Genomic DNA, 19,236 nt, shown 5'->3' with positions numbered 1-19,236 from the left:
AGTCTTAACTTTTTAAGTTATATTTTCTCTATTTCTGATTTTATTTATATTGGTCCTTTTTATGGTGTGTGGTCTTATAAGCTACCTCAAAAACCTTTGTGAGAGTGGTAAGGTAACAATCCTTCCAAGTTCAAACCAATTATCATCACCCTCTTCAAAGCTTTTCCCAAGCCCCCATGACAATCAGTCCCTGTTCCAGATGCCCAAAATACCCTCTACACAATATCTGAGCCCTTCGAGATAAGGGCACCATGCTTCCTCCAGTACATTCTCATCTCCTTGAGGTCAGGAGCTGTGTCCCATTTTTTTCTGTACCTAAGACAGTTTCTGGAAGAGCTGCATCCACAGAGCACTTGTTCAACTATAAGTTAAGCAGCTGAGCTAACAGCAGAAAACCATCTTGCCTTTAATAATTGAGAATCTAGACTGTTATCCTAATGCACATCTACCCACCAAGGCAACCAAAGGTAAAAACATTCTCCTTTCTGGGGTCTAAAGATGTCTTTGGTTTCCAGGAATGGCACCTGATTTGTGATCAAGGGGCATATCCCTCACCCTCAAGTTTAAAATAAATTTCCTCCAGGTTCCAGGCCTACGATGTGAACCTTTGTGGCAGTGGACAGCCTAACCTCCTGATGAAAATGTTGCATTTCCTCATCTAAACCTCACACTGCCACATCGAACAGGTGCTTCACCCAATACCACTTGTTCCTTGAGAGAATAAGCCCAAAGCTCAAAGTCTGATGTAAGTTGTGAGATCACCAGAAAAGCCTGGGGTGATCACTCAGTCCAAGTTCCTATCACCAAGGGCACCAAAGCCTAAAGCTAAGAGAGCAAAGCCATGGTCAGATTCCACAACATTGAAGGGTCTGGATCCTCCCTGCACCAAAACCCAGAAGAATTCTGGCAGAACAGGGCTGGAGGGACCCTGAGAATTATGTTCGGCTCCACAGTTATACATGAAGGTTTGAAACTGAAAGCCAGAGAAACTGACAAACTTCCTCAGGGACTTTCTTGGATTGTCAAAAAAGCTGCCCTAATCTTGCTCTTATTACTTTTTTAGGCTTCTAATGTTCATGGATATATCCACACAGGGGACAGCAAATTGCAACACACATGCCCCTCTACGATGCTGTGCCCATGGGGATTCTGCCTCAGAATCCTTCTCAATCTAAGGCTCCAGGGAGCCACCAACTGATCCCAGGTGCGAAAAGAGTAAACCTTATTTGACATCACTGAACTAAAGTCTCCTCAAGAGGATTTCCATAGCATACATGGTCACGGTTCCCGAACTCAGGAGCATGAGGAGAAGACCCTGGGAAACCTCTGGAGACCCCAGAACTGAGGATATGACAGTATGCTTCTGTCTGGGTGACCTCAAAAAGGTTTTCACCCACAGTGAAAACCACAGAGATGCAAGGTCCTGAGGTCAAGAAACAGTGCCAGGGATCACAGGCTTATAAGCCCAGTAAACAGACTTCCCAGTGTTTGTCCACTGGGGAAAATTGTCCCAGGAGGAATTTCTGCTTTGTTTGGTCCTGGCCCAAAAACAGATTTCCTTCTCACCCAGCCCTTCTCCCTCCCTCCCTCCCTCCCTCTCTCCCTTCCTCCCTCCCTCTGCTGGAATTTGTGGAAACTGGGCCTGCCCACAGTTAACCAGTTAGCACTACTAGGAAAGCCTGCCCACGGTTATCAGTTATCACTACCCGGAAAGGCTCAGGAGGCCAACTTGCCAGAAAATTCTATGTCAGCCCCAGAAAGATCTTGCTGCATCTCTCTCCTCTTAGAACTACGGCACTTCTGGAAGGAATGATTTGAACTTCTCAGAAAGGATCAGAATGATAAAGTCCTAGTATTTTATTTTAAGACCTTCCCCTCCAGACTGAGGCAGTCCCCCTGCCTCCTCTGGGGCCTCCACTCTCAGTCTGGAGATAGTCACCAATGGGTAACCCAGGGCCTGCCACTTGAGAACTCCAGGCCTAGGATGGCAAAAGCCACATTTACTGCCCTTCCTCTACTGATTATTTTCTCCTCCTTAGGATGCTGCGGGGAGAACACTTCACTCTGCACCTTCTTAGGTTAGAAAAAGATGTAGAAATCTGACACACAGTTCTTCAGGAAGCAAACGCAATTTCCATGGGAAGCAGCATGGTAGGAAGGGTTCAAATCCCTGTGCCACCTCTGAAAAGCCAAAGGAAAATTTCATAACCTTTGAACTTTGTCAGTAATAGCACAGTGCCTAACACATAGCAGGTCTAAAACATATATTTGCTGAATAATTATGAATAATACTTGTATGCGGCCTTACACTCTTAAGAGGCAAAGTCATAAATTTTAAAAACTTAGAAATTAAAAATAAAGGAAACATCGGATTTTGTTAACTAATGTCACCATAATAAATAAATAAATTTAAATAAATAAATAAATAAATAGTCAAAGTCATTCTCAATAGAATTCAATAGAGGTTAAGGGGTAATAAAGATTGTATGCTGAGAAGAATCGCCTGAGTTCAGCTATATCAGCAAAATATAAAAAACTAAGGGTATTAATATAGTTATAGAAAAAGAAGAGAGACTGCACAAAACAAGGAGAAAAGGGTTATTTTCAAACAAAAATAGCATGGGCAATGTAAACAAATAGATGACAGATTCAGAGAAGATAACTGCAATGTCTGAGACCAGCAAGGGATTAGTATGCAGGGTGTATTTTAAAAATCCTGCATATCAACAAGAAAAATATAAGAACCCCAGTGAATAAAACAGCCAAAAAAAAGTTGTTATGAATCAGCAATTTGCCAGAGAGTCCCAAAAGCCACAGCATATGAAGAGATACTCAAGTTTATTTATAATTAGAGAAAAGCAAGTTAAAACAAGCTCTTTATTTATTTGGCAAAAAATTAGGAAGCTAGTTATTGCCAAGTATTTGTGGATACAGAGATGCTCAAGCTCCACTGGTGGAAATGTAAATGGGGGCGGCCATTCTGGAGTGGTATCTAGCACTCCCAAATCTACATAAATATATATACGCTGGTCCGTAAAGGACAAGTAGAAGGCTGTTCCTTATAGCAGTTTTGTGAAGGTAGTGTTGGAGTCTATCCTTAAGGAAGGGAGAAAGAAAATTGGGGTGAACACCATAGACACTAGATGTACACACAGCAATGTGGATGGACTTTAAAAACAAGAGTGAGCGCCTGGAGCTCAGTCCCTGATTTCTAACTATCATTCTCTACTAAAAAGAACTACAGCTGGTCTGAGAAGCATCTGATTCCAGGGCTCAGTCAAGGAATGATCAACAGGAGCCTGGAACATCTTTCTGTGGCCAAAAGGAAAAAAGAGCTCAAAGAATGATGGAATGGACATAGGAACCAGCCTGAAAGGGATCTCATTGGCCAAATCTGGGACAGTCTGAGCACCAAATAAATAATACTAATAAAGGATTATGTGCTATTGAATAAAGTAAGAATCCAGAAGTCTGCACTAAATTAATAGGGAAGAAGGGAAAGCTCTTCCTTGCAGGAAAATGCCAACTAATAAATGTAGAAGGAATGACAGAATTGGATCACCAACCACCATAATAATAACCAATTCAGGCAAGAATCATCAATAGATGCTAAAAAAAAAAACAGTAAATGAAAGTTTGCAGAATAACAGGATATTTATATAATCTCAAAGTAAATGCCCATGAGATACTTTTTAATTAAAAAGGGTAAAATTGTAACTTGATCATGGAGAAACGGCAGTTGCCACCATAATGAAATGATCAAAGTTCACATTGCCAGTAAGGACCAAATTGATAGCATGTGCCTCCAGGAATGATGCACTGAGAACTCAGCATCACTCTTGTGGTATTCTTGTCAAAAGTGCATAATCCGAACCTCATCACAAGGAAACATCAGAAGGGCCCAAATTGAAGGGCCTTCTACAAAATAAGTGGCCTGTCCTCTTTAACAATATACTGTATAATACAAAAAAAGGATTCAGGCATTGTTTCAAATTAAAAGAAAGACATGACAACTGAATACAATGCATAGTCTTTGACAAGGACATCCCTAGGACAACTGACAAAATCTTCCTAAGGTCTGTAGATGAGATAGAAATGTTTCAATGCTGATTTCCTGACTTTGATCATTACATTATGGTTATATATAAAAAAATTCTTACTTTAAGGAAATACATACTGAATATTTAGGGATAAAGGGGCATGGTTCAGACTATATCACACACACATACATGGAGAAAGAAAGAAGAGAAAGAGAGAAGAAAAAAGCAAATATTGCAAATTGTTAACATTTGGGGAATTTGAGTAAATCCAGAAGATACCCAGAAATTCTTTGTATAATTCTAGCAACTTTTCTATAAGTTTGAAGTTATGTTAAACTTAAAAGAAAAAAAAAGAAAAAAAGAGCTGGGTAAAAAAAAAAATTAGAATTAGAATGAGCTATAAAATAATACTATTTACGTAAGTTAAAAATACAGGTACATATACTGTATGATAGATACATTTATATGACATTCTCAAAAAGACAAAACTAGAGTAATGGAGAACAGAATGGCAGTTGCCCGGGGTTAACGGTGGGAGGAGAATGGGACTACAAGCGGGATTTTTTTGGGTGATGGAAATGTTCTGTATCCTGATCGAGGTGGTGGTTATAGAAATATGTACAAGGTGGTGGTTATACAAATATATACACCAAAAAAGTCAATTTTACTATATGTTCATCTAAAAAAATTAAAATTTTTTTATTTAAAAAATGCATATATGTAAATCAGCAGCTCCCAATTTGCAAGAGCAAAAACAGATACACATTAAACACATTAGAATGGTTGCCCATGGTGGGGTTGGGAAAATGAGGATGAGGATAAAAGAGAACAAATAAATAAGGCATGAGAGAGAGCCCATGATGATAATGGGCCGTGAAATAGTGGGATGGTTGGATGGAAAGACAGAAGAAAGTATAGAAGGAAATAAATAGGGGAATGATGGACAATGAGCAGGACTATACAGGGGAGAAAGGAGCCCTATCTCTAGATCAGACCAAAGTCTCTGAGAAAATCTGCAATACTGTGGGGACAGATTCATCAGCCATGACAGCCTGATACCACCAAACAGTAGATAGAGCAGGGATCCCCAAACCATGAGCTGCAGACCTTTATAGGTCTGTGGCCTGTTAGGAAACAGGCTACAGAGCAGGAATAGAGTGGCAAGTGAGGGAGCAAAGCTTCATCTATATTTGTAGCCACTCCCCAGCACTAGCATCACCACCTCAGTGTCACCTCAGATCATCAGGCATTAGAGTCTCATAGGAGCACCTGTCCCTGGTGCCAAAAAGGTTGGGGACCGCAGAGATGGAATACTCATTTCCCTGCTCTGACTTCTGACTCACTAGCTGTCTGACTAAACTATGCCTTTCTTTATAGTCTGCCTGCAGCCAGAGAATTTTAAGACACATGTCGAGAGTTCTAATCCTCCTAGTAAATCAGAAATTGAGCATTCCAGCATGTAAATAAGTCTCCTAGGCATTTTATTACTGAGTCAGCTGCCCCTCTGATATGTTCTGAAGCCCTGACTGAATTTCTGGACCAGTAATGCTGGTCATAAGTACATCCTTCCCTCTCCGTCTAGAACCAAACTTTGGACTGTGGAGAGCCTGCTTCCCTGTGGGCCATTTGGGCAGTCTGCCAGCCATGCAGTCCTAGTAGTATCTCTCTGGTATCGAGATCACTTTAAATGAAGCTAGCTCCAATTTCCTTCTCTAAGGAGTGGATATAGTAATGTGTCCTTTTCAGGTGGTAAATGAGATAACACATATACATACTTATCACAGTACTCGATACTAATAGATATTCAATAAATATTACTTTGCCTTCTCATTGACTCCCTAGAACTTGAAAGCCTCCAGATTATTACAGCTCTACAATCATGAGTGGCTAAAATTTCACTTTTCAAACTCTGATCCACTGACAAGAGTGATAGATTTGGAAGAATAACCTGGGACTTCAAAAAGTCCTTTTGGTATGCTATGTCTTCTTGCAACACATGAGGGTTGAACAGCAATTCTGTTCATCTTTTAGTGTAGGGACAAGTACTAAAATGTTAAAGAACCATAGTAGAAGAGAATACAGAAGAAATAAATTATAATCTTGGAATGATGAAGACCTTCCTAAGTGAGAAAACAACCTGAAATGATATAGGAAAAGACATTTAAATACATAAAAACTCAAAACTTCTATACGGTCAAAGCTACCAGAGATAAGAAAAGTGACAGAGAGATCATATTTGCCAACAAAATATAATAAAAGAGCAATATCTATACTATTAAAATCTCCTACAAACATTTTTAAAATAGAAAAATGAGTAAAAATATGAACAAGTAATTTACAGACTACAAACAGCCAAAAAACACAACAGTTTGCTCAACATCATCAGTAATCAGAGTTAACAAATTAAAACAAGATATCACATCTGACCATCATATTGGCAAATGTAAAAAGACTGATAACATCCAGTGTTGGCATGGATGTGGGAAACAGGTGCTTCTCATACACAGCTGATGCGTATAAATTGGAAGGCAGTTTGACAGTATCTATCAAAATGTTAAAAGTGCATGAGCTCCACATCTCAAATCAATAACCTTGCACCTTTAGATACTACAAAAAGAAGAGCAAACTAAGCCTGAGACAAGCAGAAGGAAAAAAAGAGCAGAAATTAATGAAAAAGAAAACAGAAACAATACAGGGAAAAAAAATTAAAGGAACAAAAAGTTGATTCTTTGAAAAAAAATCAACAAAAATGGCACTTCTGGCTAGGGTGACCAGAAAAAAAAAAAAAGATTCAAATTACCAAAGTCAGGAATGAAAGGGGGAACATCCCCTACCAACCTTATAGAAATTAAAAGGATTTTAAGGGAATAGTATAAATGAGTGTATGCCAACAAATTAGATGACTCAGATTAGATTAAGTGGACAAATTCCTAGGAAGACACAAACTACCAAAACTAACTCAAGAGTGAATAGAAAATCTGCAAAAAAAAAAAATCAAATTGGTAAGCATAAAGCTTCCAACAAAGAAAAAGCCCAGGGCCCAGATGCCTCACTAGTGGACTCTACTAGATATTTAAAGAAGAAGTAATACAAATCCTTCACAAACGCTCCCTAAAATTAAAGAGGAGGGAACATTTCCCTACCTTTTCTATGAATCAGTTTTACCTTTATACCAAAATCAAAGACACCACAAGAAAGAACACTACAGATCATTTGTCAATTATACTTCAATAAGTCAAAAAAAAAACAACTACAGATCAATATCTCTTATAAATAATAACCTTCAACAAAATATTAGTATACTGAATCCAACATATCAAAAGGATTATACACCATGACCAATTAGGATTTATTCCAGGAATTCAAGATTGATTTATATCTAAAAAAAAAAAATCAATGTATAATACATCATATCAATAGAATAAACAACAAAACCTCCATGATTTACCTCAACAAACAGAAAAGCAACTGACAAAACATATTACCTATTCATGACAAAAAACACTCAACAAACTAGGAACTTTCCTCACTTGATAAAGTGAGTGTCTACGAAATTCCCACTAACATTATACTTAATAGCAAAAGACTGAATGTTTTCCCTTAGGGATCAGGAACAAGACAAGGATGTCCTCCCTAATCACATCTATTCAACATAGTACTAAAAGTTCTAACTAGGGCAATTGGACAAGAAAAAGAGCTGCTGTGAGAGTTAATGAGCTTTGGTAAATGCTGAATAAACATCTGTTGTGAGAGTGGACAACCGGTTGTTGCTGGAACCCATGATCCCAGACTCACAGTAGCTCCCACTGATTGGATTTTCAAACTAACCAACTTACTCATCCCCTGACTTTTGATTTTGTGCCTAGAAACTGGAATTGCTGGAAGGATCTGGTGGGTATGGATTTGCCCAGTAAGACTCAGTCCTGGCTCACAGGGACCACTGAGAGTCACCCTGGCTTTACATGGCTGGGTCCTAGAAGGGACAGCATTCAACTGCCCTGCAGTGAAGCCATTTAGCCATACTGAGCAAGAGTGCATGGTTACATTAGAATTCCCAGGCGGGAAGAGACTCCAGAGAGCATCCAAGCCAATTTCTCATCTCACTTTCCAGATAGGTAAACCTGAGGCCCAGTGAGAAGATGTGACTTCTCTCAGATTACTCAGTAGGCTGACACCAGAGCTGGGCTGAAGGGCTTGGCATCCTGGCTTCTAACATCAGCCCTGGATAAAAACAGGCCTGTGCCTAAGTTTTTCTAACAATCTATCAGGCACAGGCCACTGGGCATCCCAGGCTAAGCCCACCTATATCCAGCCCCCATTTTTTAGCACATAGCTTCTCACCTCCTGAGACTCCAATGATCCCTCCAGCTCCTCCTCCTGACCACTTGGCTACTTATGGTCTATGAGGACATCTCCCCAGGACACTGACAATGTCCACTTGAAGGAGGGAAAGCTGTGTGGATCACCACAGAATCCTGGCATACATGACACATGGCAACACACACTCCAAATTCCCAGTGTTGTGGATGCAACAAGATGGAGGCCTTCTCCTTGTAGCCTGGGGTAGGAGGGTTCATATAGAAGCCAGGCCACAGTCTCCATGAAACCTGGTTCCAGGCTACACTCTCTCCCTAGGCTGTGAGCTGTGAGTATAACCTCACACCTTTCCTTCCTCCTAATTGTGCCCCAAACAGACGGAAAAAAAGAAAAAAACTGCACGTAGAGGAAATTATACTCTGCAGCCTACTATACTGAATATATGCCCAAGGGAATGGTTAGGCATTAATCAAAAGACAAGAGTACTGATATTACCACGAACCTCATCTCATTCAATCCTCTTATCAACGCCCCCTCCCCTAAAAGTAAGCATTATCTCCCCATTTTACACAGGAAGAAGATCTTGCCCTGGGTCCCCTGGGAACATTATGCTGGACAACAACTCTGGCCTGATTCCATATAGACTCTGTTAAGTCAGGGCTAACTGCTGTGGAATACAGAAGACAGGACATATGATGGAGTGGCCATAAGGTGAAGGGAGCGGCTGCCCCAAGTTGAATGCACTCCATCTGCTAGATTTGTAAAACTTTGGTCATTGCAATCACTAGCTCTAAAGTCATTCTACCATTTATGCAAGTTATTTACAAAAGGGGCATGTGCATGGGGGGAGGTTATAGGGACAGAACTTCATATTTGGACCTATTGAGTAACTTATTTTTACCCAAAATAATCTGAAAGCCTTTCTTGTCTAGGCCCCATTTCCAGATCTGTCAGATCAGAGTTCACTCATATAGGTTAAACGGTCAGGCACCCAAGCTAGCCCATCAGAACCTAACACAGTTTCTGTGGCTGAATGCAGTTTTTCCAGCAACCAACCCACAAAGTTTTAGATCAGTACTGCTTTTTTTAAGTCAGGCTTTTAAAGCCAGGGTTTACCTCCATTCTATTATAAGTTTGACAGCATAAATAAAGGAAAAAGGAAACGTTCTTATCTTATGTAAATTAATTATTTGGCCAAGGTGTTAAAAGAGCCATCAGTAAGGCTTCATGAACACAAATGCCCAGAGGCAATGGCTTACAGGAAAAGCCTAAAGTCTAAAGTGGCCCCAGGCCCTATACAGGGACCTTAAGAGGCACAGGGAGTGTAAGTGTGGGACTCCAGATGGAACAGACTCTCCCTGGGAGTCTACTCTCTTAAAAAGCCAATATCCCTGGTCCAGGAATTTACAATTTAGGGCCTGTGGATTATTTCAACCTCAGAAAACAAATGGCAATGTGAACCAGTGTTATAAAGATGACCATATCTTCTGACCCAGAAATTCCTCTCCAGCAATTTAGCTCAAGGAAATAATTCGACTGATGCAACAAACTACACACTGCAAAAACGTTCAATATTATCTATAACAGTGAAACCTGAAATGTTGAATGTCAAGGAAATATCCATAAGAATTTTAGAGAGCAGCTATAAAAGATAATTAGGATAATATATTAGGATAAAAGATTATAGGATAATTATAAACAATATAACAGTTTATAAGACAAGGTTGAATGAAAATAGCAGAATGCAAAATAGTTTTACACTATGATTGCAACAAGGGTATAATGTGTATGCATTTGGAAAGTAAATGCAAGTTTTGCTATAGCGGTAGGTGCATGTTTTGTTACATAGTAGAATTATGTCTTTAAACATTTAATGTGATGACATTTTCAACTAGAAAAAAAAAAAAAAAAAGGAACAAATCCTACCAAGCAAAAGTCAAACTCTTCACAAATAAGAATTATTAGTACTACCAATAATAGATAACATATTCATTCAGAGCTTATTCTGTGTTAGGTACTGTTTTGGGCCTTTTTATGCCTACTGCCTAAACTTCACATCTATGAGGTAGACACTATTATTATCCTCACTTTACAGATGAGAACACTAAGGCACAGAGAGGATAACATCTTTTCCGAACGTATCTCATAGCTAGCCAGAGTGATAGAAACATTCCCCAAGACATTTCAGAGGTCATCTGTCAACTAAAATCTTTATGCCTGCTTAGAGATGATAAAATCTTTAGCAAAAGCCTCACGAGAGCCCTTGGAACGGGTAGTGGGCATTTCACAGGGCATTTCAGAGGTCTTACGTGTTGCAGATATAACCAGGATTTCCCCCCGCATCAACCTAGACTCCAGGAGGAAGAGAAGGAGGACACGAAAGACCAAAGGTCCAGCCCACTCAAACTTCAGAGATAGGGAGAGAGACCAACTGAGCAGGACTTGCCCAAAATAATGTAATGAGTTAGGAGAACCAGAACTCAGAATCCTCACTCCAGTGATCTTCAAGGCTTGCCTCTACACTCAGCAGCCATGAAACCTCTCTTTTTGTATCTCTTTCACCTCACTTCAGGCTCGCTATCCTCAGGCTTCCCCTGTCCAGCATGGTTCCCAATTACACCAGCTTCTCTCTTCTATCATCTTCTGTTCACTCTGCCTCTACTTCTTGTCCATTCCTGCCCGGCTGGTGACTCTACGCAACAGCTGGGCCTCAGCTATGATGTTCTTCCCATGTGACGGCAACTAGAGGAAATTTTAAGTCGTGTTCTGCTATAGATTCCTGCCGTTCCCAACCAAGGAGACACAGGGATGCTAAAATCAGTGTTTGGAAGAAAGGTCCTTCACTTTGACACTGGCCCTGGGAGCACCCACACTTCCTTTCTCTGACAACAAGCCATTGTCAGAGTCTGTCTGCTGCTGAGGGGCTCCCTGAGAGCAGTGCCAGCCCTTGTTCATGTCTAACTCCTATGCTTCATATAGTACAGTTACCAATAAAAGTTTGCTGAATGAGTAAATGAGTCCCCATTCTCCTCCGTGGGGCCCCTGTTAACTTTGGGGTGAAGACTCAAGTCGACCAGCCAGGCAGAGATCCTGCCCAGGTTGCCTGAGTGCTCAACTGAAGGCCAGGGAATATCTAACACCTCACAGAATGCAAATATCAGTTTTCCTACTTCCACCCTTGTCCACTCTTATCTCGGAGTCCTTTCCTGTTTTTTTCAAGCCAAAGATGTGTCCTGAAACAGTAACGGCTCAGCGGTTTCAGGATGTCAAAGTCAAAAGGACATTATGCAAAACAGGAAGAAACTTTTAAAGAACTTTTGAAAGGCATCTTTAGAATTCACCGGGTCTTAGGACCTGCCAATGATTAAAACCCCTGCCAAGGCCCCTCCCTATGACCTCCAGTGGTCGGGCAGGAAGGAGCCTGATCTCATAGGGTACTACTAGTCACTGGTCCCGCTGATCTAACACAACCCTGCCCCTTTCCTCAACACAGCCTTGCCCTAATCCCCAGGCTCCGTGCCAAATGACCCCTGGCAGATTCCCAAACCCAAAGCACCTCTCAGAAGAGAACTTAGCTCCAGTGAGGACACTCAAAGTGGAATATCTTCAACATAAGACACTTTGGGAAGAGCCTGGCCACTGGCCTGAAGACTGATTTGCAATAATCCACCTGAACGAGCCCCGAGCTGAGTGCCGGGCTCTCCCAATGTCAGAGGCTTCTCCTGAAAGGAATTCCGGAAACCTACAGGTTTCTCATTTCATGACCCCTCCCACATCTCAGTACGCCCTGGAGATAAGAAAGCTGTGCTGTGTATTTCAGAGTCTGATTTGCTAGCTTGTTCTCACACCTATGAAAACAGTCAAGTCAGTCATGTCAACAGCACTGGCTGCCACTAGTGCTGAGTTTGGGGCTGCTCAGTGCTGTAGGGGCTGGGCTTGGAGGTGCCTTGGGAGGCTAAGCAGCAAACCAAGGTTGGCTGCCACTAGTGCTGAGTTTGGGGCTGCTCAGTAAGAGGTATGGGGCGTGTCAAGGCCAGATTCAGTTGTTTGCGTTTTATGAGCTCACAGTGCGTGAGTCCATCAGCAAATAAGTTCAGGTGTGGGCACTTAGCTAGCTGGTTGTTCATCCAACACCACCATCCCAGTGCCACAGTTCCACAGCCCACACAAGCCTAGCCCAGGGACTTGGCTGCTAAGGAAACAAAAGCAGAAGTTACTGAGAAAGCTGACTCTTGAGGCCTCACCCCCACTGATTCTTTTGACAGCAAATTTCTGATGAGCCTGATCCCCCCGAGAGCCTGCCTCCTAGCCTGGCCCTCTGCCCCTGCCCTAGTCACTTCCTTCATCTAGTTTCCTTTTTAATAAGAATTCTAGAAACATCCTTCATTCAGCAATGAATGGTACTCATCCACCAGCAATAAGCAAAAAATGTAATATTTGAAGGGTCTATCCTTTCGTAAAACCGGTTTAAAGACTTAGGCCTTCTCAAAAAGCACCTGCATCTTATTTATCTTTTTTAGAAAATGCTACTATGGAAACAATCCAAAAAGTACATAAAGCTTTATGTATACCAGACCACTAAAAAAAAACCCTCCAAAACCGTGTGTGTGTGTGTGTGTGTGTGTGTGTGTGTGTGTGTGTGTGTGTGTAACAACTATTGAATGATAAAAGTTATGGCATAATCGGCTGACAGAATATAGCCTTTGTGGCTTTTAAAGGTATATATATCTATACCAACATATCTGCCCACCTATGAGGATATCGGCTATATTCTTAAACGTGTACAAGAAAAGACTAGCAGTAAATATGCCAATATAGTTTGTCTATGTGACAGGAATATAGGTGTGCTTTTTCATCTCTTAACTTATCAAATTATTTTTCAATGAGCCTGCATTACTTCTTATGAAAAGGAGGAAGAAATGACTGACTCCTCAGACAGGCAAAAGCAAAACCACCACAGCCCGTATACTGGTGAGGCAAATGCTTCTCCTCTCTCTCAGGGCTTCCTGAGGGGCTTAGGAGAGGAGGCAGGGGAATAGAGAAGCAGCTATTTAACACACCCAGACCAGACATTAAAATCACTGCCAAACAATTCGGCAACAACCAATTACATAGCCCCTGGTTTTTTTTTCGGGCTGAGGCCAGGCTGGGAAGTAGAACCTGAAACAATGAGCCTTGTGAGTCAGCCCTTCTGCCTTTAAGCCACGTTCACCAGAACCAGCTCCCTGGCAGACCTTATCCCCTACCCCCAAGCCATCACAACCTTCCACCCTGAAGGTCTCTGACCTTTAGAACAAAATTTGAGATCTCTCCCCAAGTTGGTGACCTGCCTGAGCCCAGGTAAACACAGAGGCCCTTTACAATCACAACCACAGTCTGGCTCCCAAGACCCCTCATCAAGTTCAGGGACAAGTGGAGGTCACCAAATCCAATCCCATGCCCTTTTAATAATTCCCACAGGAGTCAGGGTCTGGCTGGCTGGCCTTTACAGTGACCTCACTGCCCAGAGACCACACCCAGCAGTGCCAAAGCCAAAAGTAATACAGCCACAGTGCCAGGCCCTCAAGGGATTTAAGCAGAAAGGGCAGACCATCTGTCCTGAGACAACTGGATTGCTATTTAACTAGATAAGAAAAACTGGAATTTCCAGGTGGATGTGGATTCAAGCAGAATTCCAGTCTCTGCTCCGTATCAGGAGTAAGAAGAGAACAAGGGGTAGGAGGCACTCACTAGGTAAACAGCAGTGGAGAAATCGCCATGTTTGTTTGACCACAAGATGACTGGGCCCCTTTCACACACAACCAGAGCCCAGCTGAAACCTCAAAGTCTAGAAAGCCCCTAGGGCAGAAGGCAGGAAGGACTGAGACTGCCTTGGCATTATCTGTCCCATCATTTCCAACCCATAAATTAGTTAAGTCCCAGCCTGGGAATCCCTACCCTGCTGCTACTCAAAGACCATAATACCCAGCCATATGGCTGCTGATGTATCATTATAGTCATTATTAAGCAGCAAGTTAAAGATTACCCAGCAGAGCTAATGTGAGGCTTTAGAAATTAGAGAAACACTTTCACACAATCAAATAAAAACCAGGTCTAGAGAACTTTGATACCAATTCTGGGTTTCTGAACAAGAAGAGAAAGAAAGTAAGAAGAAACAAAAGAAAGGAGGATTGGGAGAGGGAGAGCCTAAACACACACACACACACACACACACACACACACAGAGTTTCCCTAAATGACATCAGCACAGTTTAATTATACCTCCTCTGCCTAAATTGTGAGTTCCTAAAGAGGAGGTATTTTGTCATCTTCCTCTTTGTAGCTCTAGTGCCCAGCACAGGACAGACATGTTGTCCAAATTGAATGAATAAAGTTACTAGATGCCCTAGCCATCAAGGACATCCAGGCAAGTTGCTACCATAGAAGACCTTGAAGATGGACCCATAAACACAACTAGCAGGGATCTTCCCAAACTCTAGGCCACATCAGGCTGCCCTGAGCCTCTGTACTAGGTGCCTACTGGGAAATATTCTCAAGAAAGAGCACTGGACTGGGACGCAGGAGACCCAGGGTTCGAGCCCCAGCCAGCCACTCTCTGGCTGTGTGTGCTGAGGCAGGACCTCCACCCCCCCACCCCACCCATCCCCACCCACCAGCACAATGAGGGATGGGGGCCAGGGGACTGATCAGTCCCATCCTGGAATGGTAAGGTTCCAAGACACTGCAGCGGTTTGAATCCAATCCCATATTTGGCTCTTGCTCCCTTTGCCCCAAGGAACTTCCACCAGGGTTCATCAGCTGAAGGCTCCCACACTTGCTCAGAGTCTGGGAGGAATTACAACAGGTAGGAATCACTCCTACCAACATCGGAAATCCAGATAGCCATGGAGGATATTTCTCAATCTCAGCCTGTTGGACAAGAAGGCGTGTGTGTGTGCACATCAATAAATATTTTCCTCCAGAAAAAGCAACAGGACAAAACAGGTTCAAAGGTCTAGTTATCTAACTTCCCAAAGCTTAAAGATCTGGACACAGGGGAGGCTCCTTGTGCTTTCCCCAATGCCTAGGATGAGGCTCCACCCCAAGCTGGAAAGTAATGAGGTTCTAAGACTCACCTCCAAAGGGGAAAGAGAGCCCTTTCCCAAGCAGAGGCGAGGACAGATGTCCCCAAAGTACACACTGTCCTGGACAGATGTCCCCAAAGTACACACTGTCCACGTGTGTGCATATGAGGGAAGGGGGCAGGGAGGGGTAGCATGCTGGCAGAGAAACACCTGAGAGCTCAGAGCCCTCAGTGCTTTGTCTTCACAAGGGCACAAACCAAGGCAGAGACTCAGCTGACAGCCCCCACAAAAGCCCCCACATGGAAACTGGCTCGTGGACAACTGGCTCCCAGGGCTCTGACTACCTGCGGCTGCTATTTGCTGGCCCAGGTGCCCATGACTCTCTGGTGCCCACCTCTAGATCAGAGTCTTCTTTTGAACAAATGAAGAGGATCTCCTCATAGCAGAGCTGGGCAAGAGTGGTCTCTGGGGTTTAAACAGTCCTGTACTCACCACTGCCTCCTGCCCCACGCACCACAACCTTTGAGAGGGCTCTACCAACTATATCAAGCCCCAGTTGAGCCCTCAGGTCAGCCCTGCCTCTCCTAACCAGTCCAACCTGAGGTACTGCCCACCCCCCATCCAGCCCCTCTCCGGGCTAGCAGTGCCAGCGCCAGTCACACTGAGCTGCCTCCAAATCTGAGCAGAGATAACATTCCGGGAAAAGAAACGCAATTCAAGGCCACTGCTCCTCCCAGGCTGACTAAACCATAGGCAAACACCCAAGCAGTCAGGAAAGGGAGCCTTACCACAGCGTTCACTGGAGTGGATGCTGCCCAGCGCCCCCCTGAGGGCCAAGATGATAACACCTGCAGGCCTGCTCTCCCTGGGGAACTTGTAGGAATCCTCAGGAAAGGCCCACCTCCCCACTGCAGCAGTAGGGAGGCCTCACACTAACCCATGGGGGTGCCAGGGACAGGGCCTACTGTCGCTCTACACTGTCCTACATCACACAGTGTAGACAGAAGCAAGATTCAAATCCAAGTCTATCTGAAGTCAATTCCAAGGCTCTGACAACCTACGACACAGATCAAATAGTGACCTGTCAACAGCCCAGTCTGGTGCCTGGCTTCTCCACAGAAAAGCATAATTGTTCCCCACCACCTATCAGCCAGGAGGGATCGCAACATCTGGTCCAGACCTCTGGACACCAGAAAGTAGGGCCAAGTTGTGGAAAGGAACTGCAAGTAGTGAAAAGGCCACAGCTCTAAACCCCACGGATGCTTTCTCCCACCAACCTCAAAACCAACCCGCAAGGGTTTTGGTAGACACCTGCCCAGCTGAACAGATGGGCTCAACCGCCCCCCCAACACACACACACACACACACACACACACACACACACACACACACACACACTCCCAGGGAGACTTTCTCCCGTCCCAGCCAGAAACTTCCCTCAGAGAGCAGCACTCAAACCTAAGGGCTCAATTAAAATGAAGAAAAACCCTCCGCCTTCACTTTCTGGGACTGCCTCAGCAAGATGCCTACACATCATGGTCCCATGCCTGTCACACAAAGGCAGCCAAGATAGAGAAGGTCCAGGGCCTCTCTCCTCACCCTCCAAAACATTATCTCTCAGGAAGTCCCTTTCAGCAGTCAATTCAGAGTCAACTCAGAAACACCAGTAATCACTAGCATCATTACAAAACAAAGCAGAGGTGAGTCACCACAGCCTCTCATGCTTCATCAAGAAGACCCTATACCTCAAACACTAATCTAATGAACTTTGGGGTACTTTTCTCTAATTTGCTAATTAATTTCTCTTTCTGCATAAAGTCCACATAACAATTAAAAACAAAAAGACAAAACTCGGACTCTTTGGGGGTAAGAGGACTCACTCTCTCTTCCTCCTTTTCTCAGACTGGGAGTCTGAGAAATAAAATTTCAAGTCCCAAGTCCTATTTGCCACATACTTAACCTACATGATTTCATTTAGTCCTAAAAATAACCCTGTGAGTTAAGCATGGACAACCCCATTTTACTCATGAGGAAGAGACTGCGAAACTCTATATCATGCACTGAGCAGCAGGGCAAAGATTTGACTTCATTTCATAGGACTAGTCTGCTTCCCAGACAAACCCTCAAGTCCAAATGAATTCAATTTTCTGCTTAAAAAAAGTCCTCCTTATTACCACAGTTCACTTCTGACCAATTGCTAGAGTTTCCTCCCAAACTGGATATAAAAATATTGAAGTAATTATTGGAGAAATTGAGCAAGAGCACGTAGGAGGCCTACTCTGCCAGGGTTCTGTGGAAAAATGTAAGAGTTCCTGTTGGCAGGACGCCTGCCTGCCTGCCTGCCTGCCAGGGCCCCTCACTCAGAACAACATTCTGGAAACTCTGGCATTAGAAATGAGCAGCCACCTGTCTGATAATCTTGGGAGCAACCTGTGGCTGCCTTGGGCCTGACTGCCTATGGATTACAGGTCAAAGAAAGGTCTGGGAGTAGGCTCATGCGGAGAATGCAATTACACCCACCCAAGCTCCCAGTCCAAGCTAAAACATAGGCTGGAGGTTAAGGTTCTCATCCTCCGAGCAAGATAATTCAAACTCTCCGCAGCTCCCAGAAAGGGATAACTTGGTGCTAACTGGTTATATTTCAGCCCTGCAGTCCCCAGGGTACACACCTTACTCTCACAAACACCTATGGCCCCTGGGACCGCCCAGCTCACTGAGGTTTTGGGAACCTACTAGGGTAGGAAGCAGGGGAGGAGGGCCCCAGGGCAGAGATCTCTAAACGGAGGAGGAACTGAACACAATGGTGACAACTTACTGAGGATTTACCATCATTAACGTAAACACTTGTTTAAATTACTCGCTCAAAACCTCTGGAAAAAAGTTAACCCTCGTTCAGCCAAGAGTGGTTGAACTGGAAGATCGGTTCCCATCCCCACCGGAGGCCTCATCATCCGTTCCCCAACTAGAGTGGGTTATCATGATCTGCCTTGTGGTCCCAACCAGAGTTAGCAGGGCGAAGGCTGCTCCATGTCGTAAGCAGAATCAAACTCCAAAACTTCTTGAGGTTTGGGCCAGAGCAGGGAAGTCTCCGAGGCCTTTTCAGGTTCTGGGGCCAAAGGGGCCTGCGGCTTCCCCGTACCGCCCCCGGCCTAGCTTCCAACATGACTCCAAAGGGGCTCACCTCCCAACCTCTCACCCCCGTCCAGCCCGGAACCTCTGTTTGGGATTAGGAAGTATGATCCGGAATAGGCAGGCTGGCTGTCGTGGAAGAGGGTATGGTCCGGGGGGCCCTGTCAGGGAAATCCGGTAAGAGTCCCAGTCCTTGGACTGGCGCCAACCTGAGTCCTTACCGAGCAGCGGGGACTCCTCAGGGCAAGCGGGCAGAGGCAGTGCTATGATGGGGAACTCTGGGGCCGAAGTCAGGTTGCTCGCGGGGCCGAGGCGAGAGTTCGCGTCTGGGCCGGAATCGCGACCTGGACGCGGCTGGAAGGAAGCTTCAAAAGGCGACGGAGGCGCTGTCCCTCGCGGCCGAGGCACCCCGGAGGGCTGCCTGATGGCGGCGGCGCCGTTCGAACTGCCCTGCAGAGGTGTGGGGACTCCGACCAGAAAGGGCAGGCGGCTCAGGTCGCGGCCGGCCAGGTAGTAGACGAGGGTGACGCCAAGGTGCAACGCGCAGACAGCCACGAGCAGGCGGCAGGCCCGTTGCAGGGATGCGCCCGGCATCGCAGCACCGCCGCCCAGGAGCGGCTCCCGGAACCTCATCTTCCCGCCGCCGCTTTAAGAGGGGGGTGGGCTACAGAGGGTAGGGCGGCCCG

At 44.3% G+C, this 19,236-nt stretch overlaps 1 protein-coding gene across 1 annotated transcript in view; it reads right to left on the bottom strand.

Moving 5' to 3' along the window:
- The window catches only part of B4GALT1 (beta-1,4-galactosyltransferase 1), a 45,581-nt gene extending 26,345 nt beyond the window's left edge, over positions 1–19,236 (bottom strand). Inside the window, exon 1 of the mRNA XM_015592672.2 lies at positions 18,772–19,236. Coding sequence (XP_015448158.1) covers positions 18,772–19,183 — 412 coding nt within the window. The 5' untranslated portion in view covers positions 19,184–19,236. The remainder of the gene's footprint in view (positions 1–18,771) is intronic.

This window comes from Pteropus alecto, unplaced genomic scaffold (assembly GCF_000325575.1).
Source record: "Pteropus alecto unplaced genomic scaffold, ASM32557v1 scaffold206, whole genome shotgun sequence".
In the NCBI taxonomy this organism is placed as follows: Eukaryota; Metazoa; Chordata; class Mammalia; order Chiroptera; family Pteropodidae; genus Pteropus; species Pteropus alecto.
This window is presented reverse-complemented; position numbering and strand designations above follow the sequence as displayed.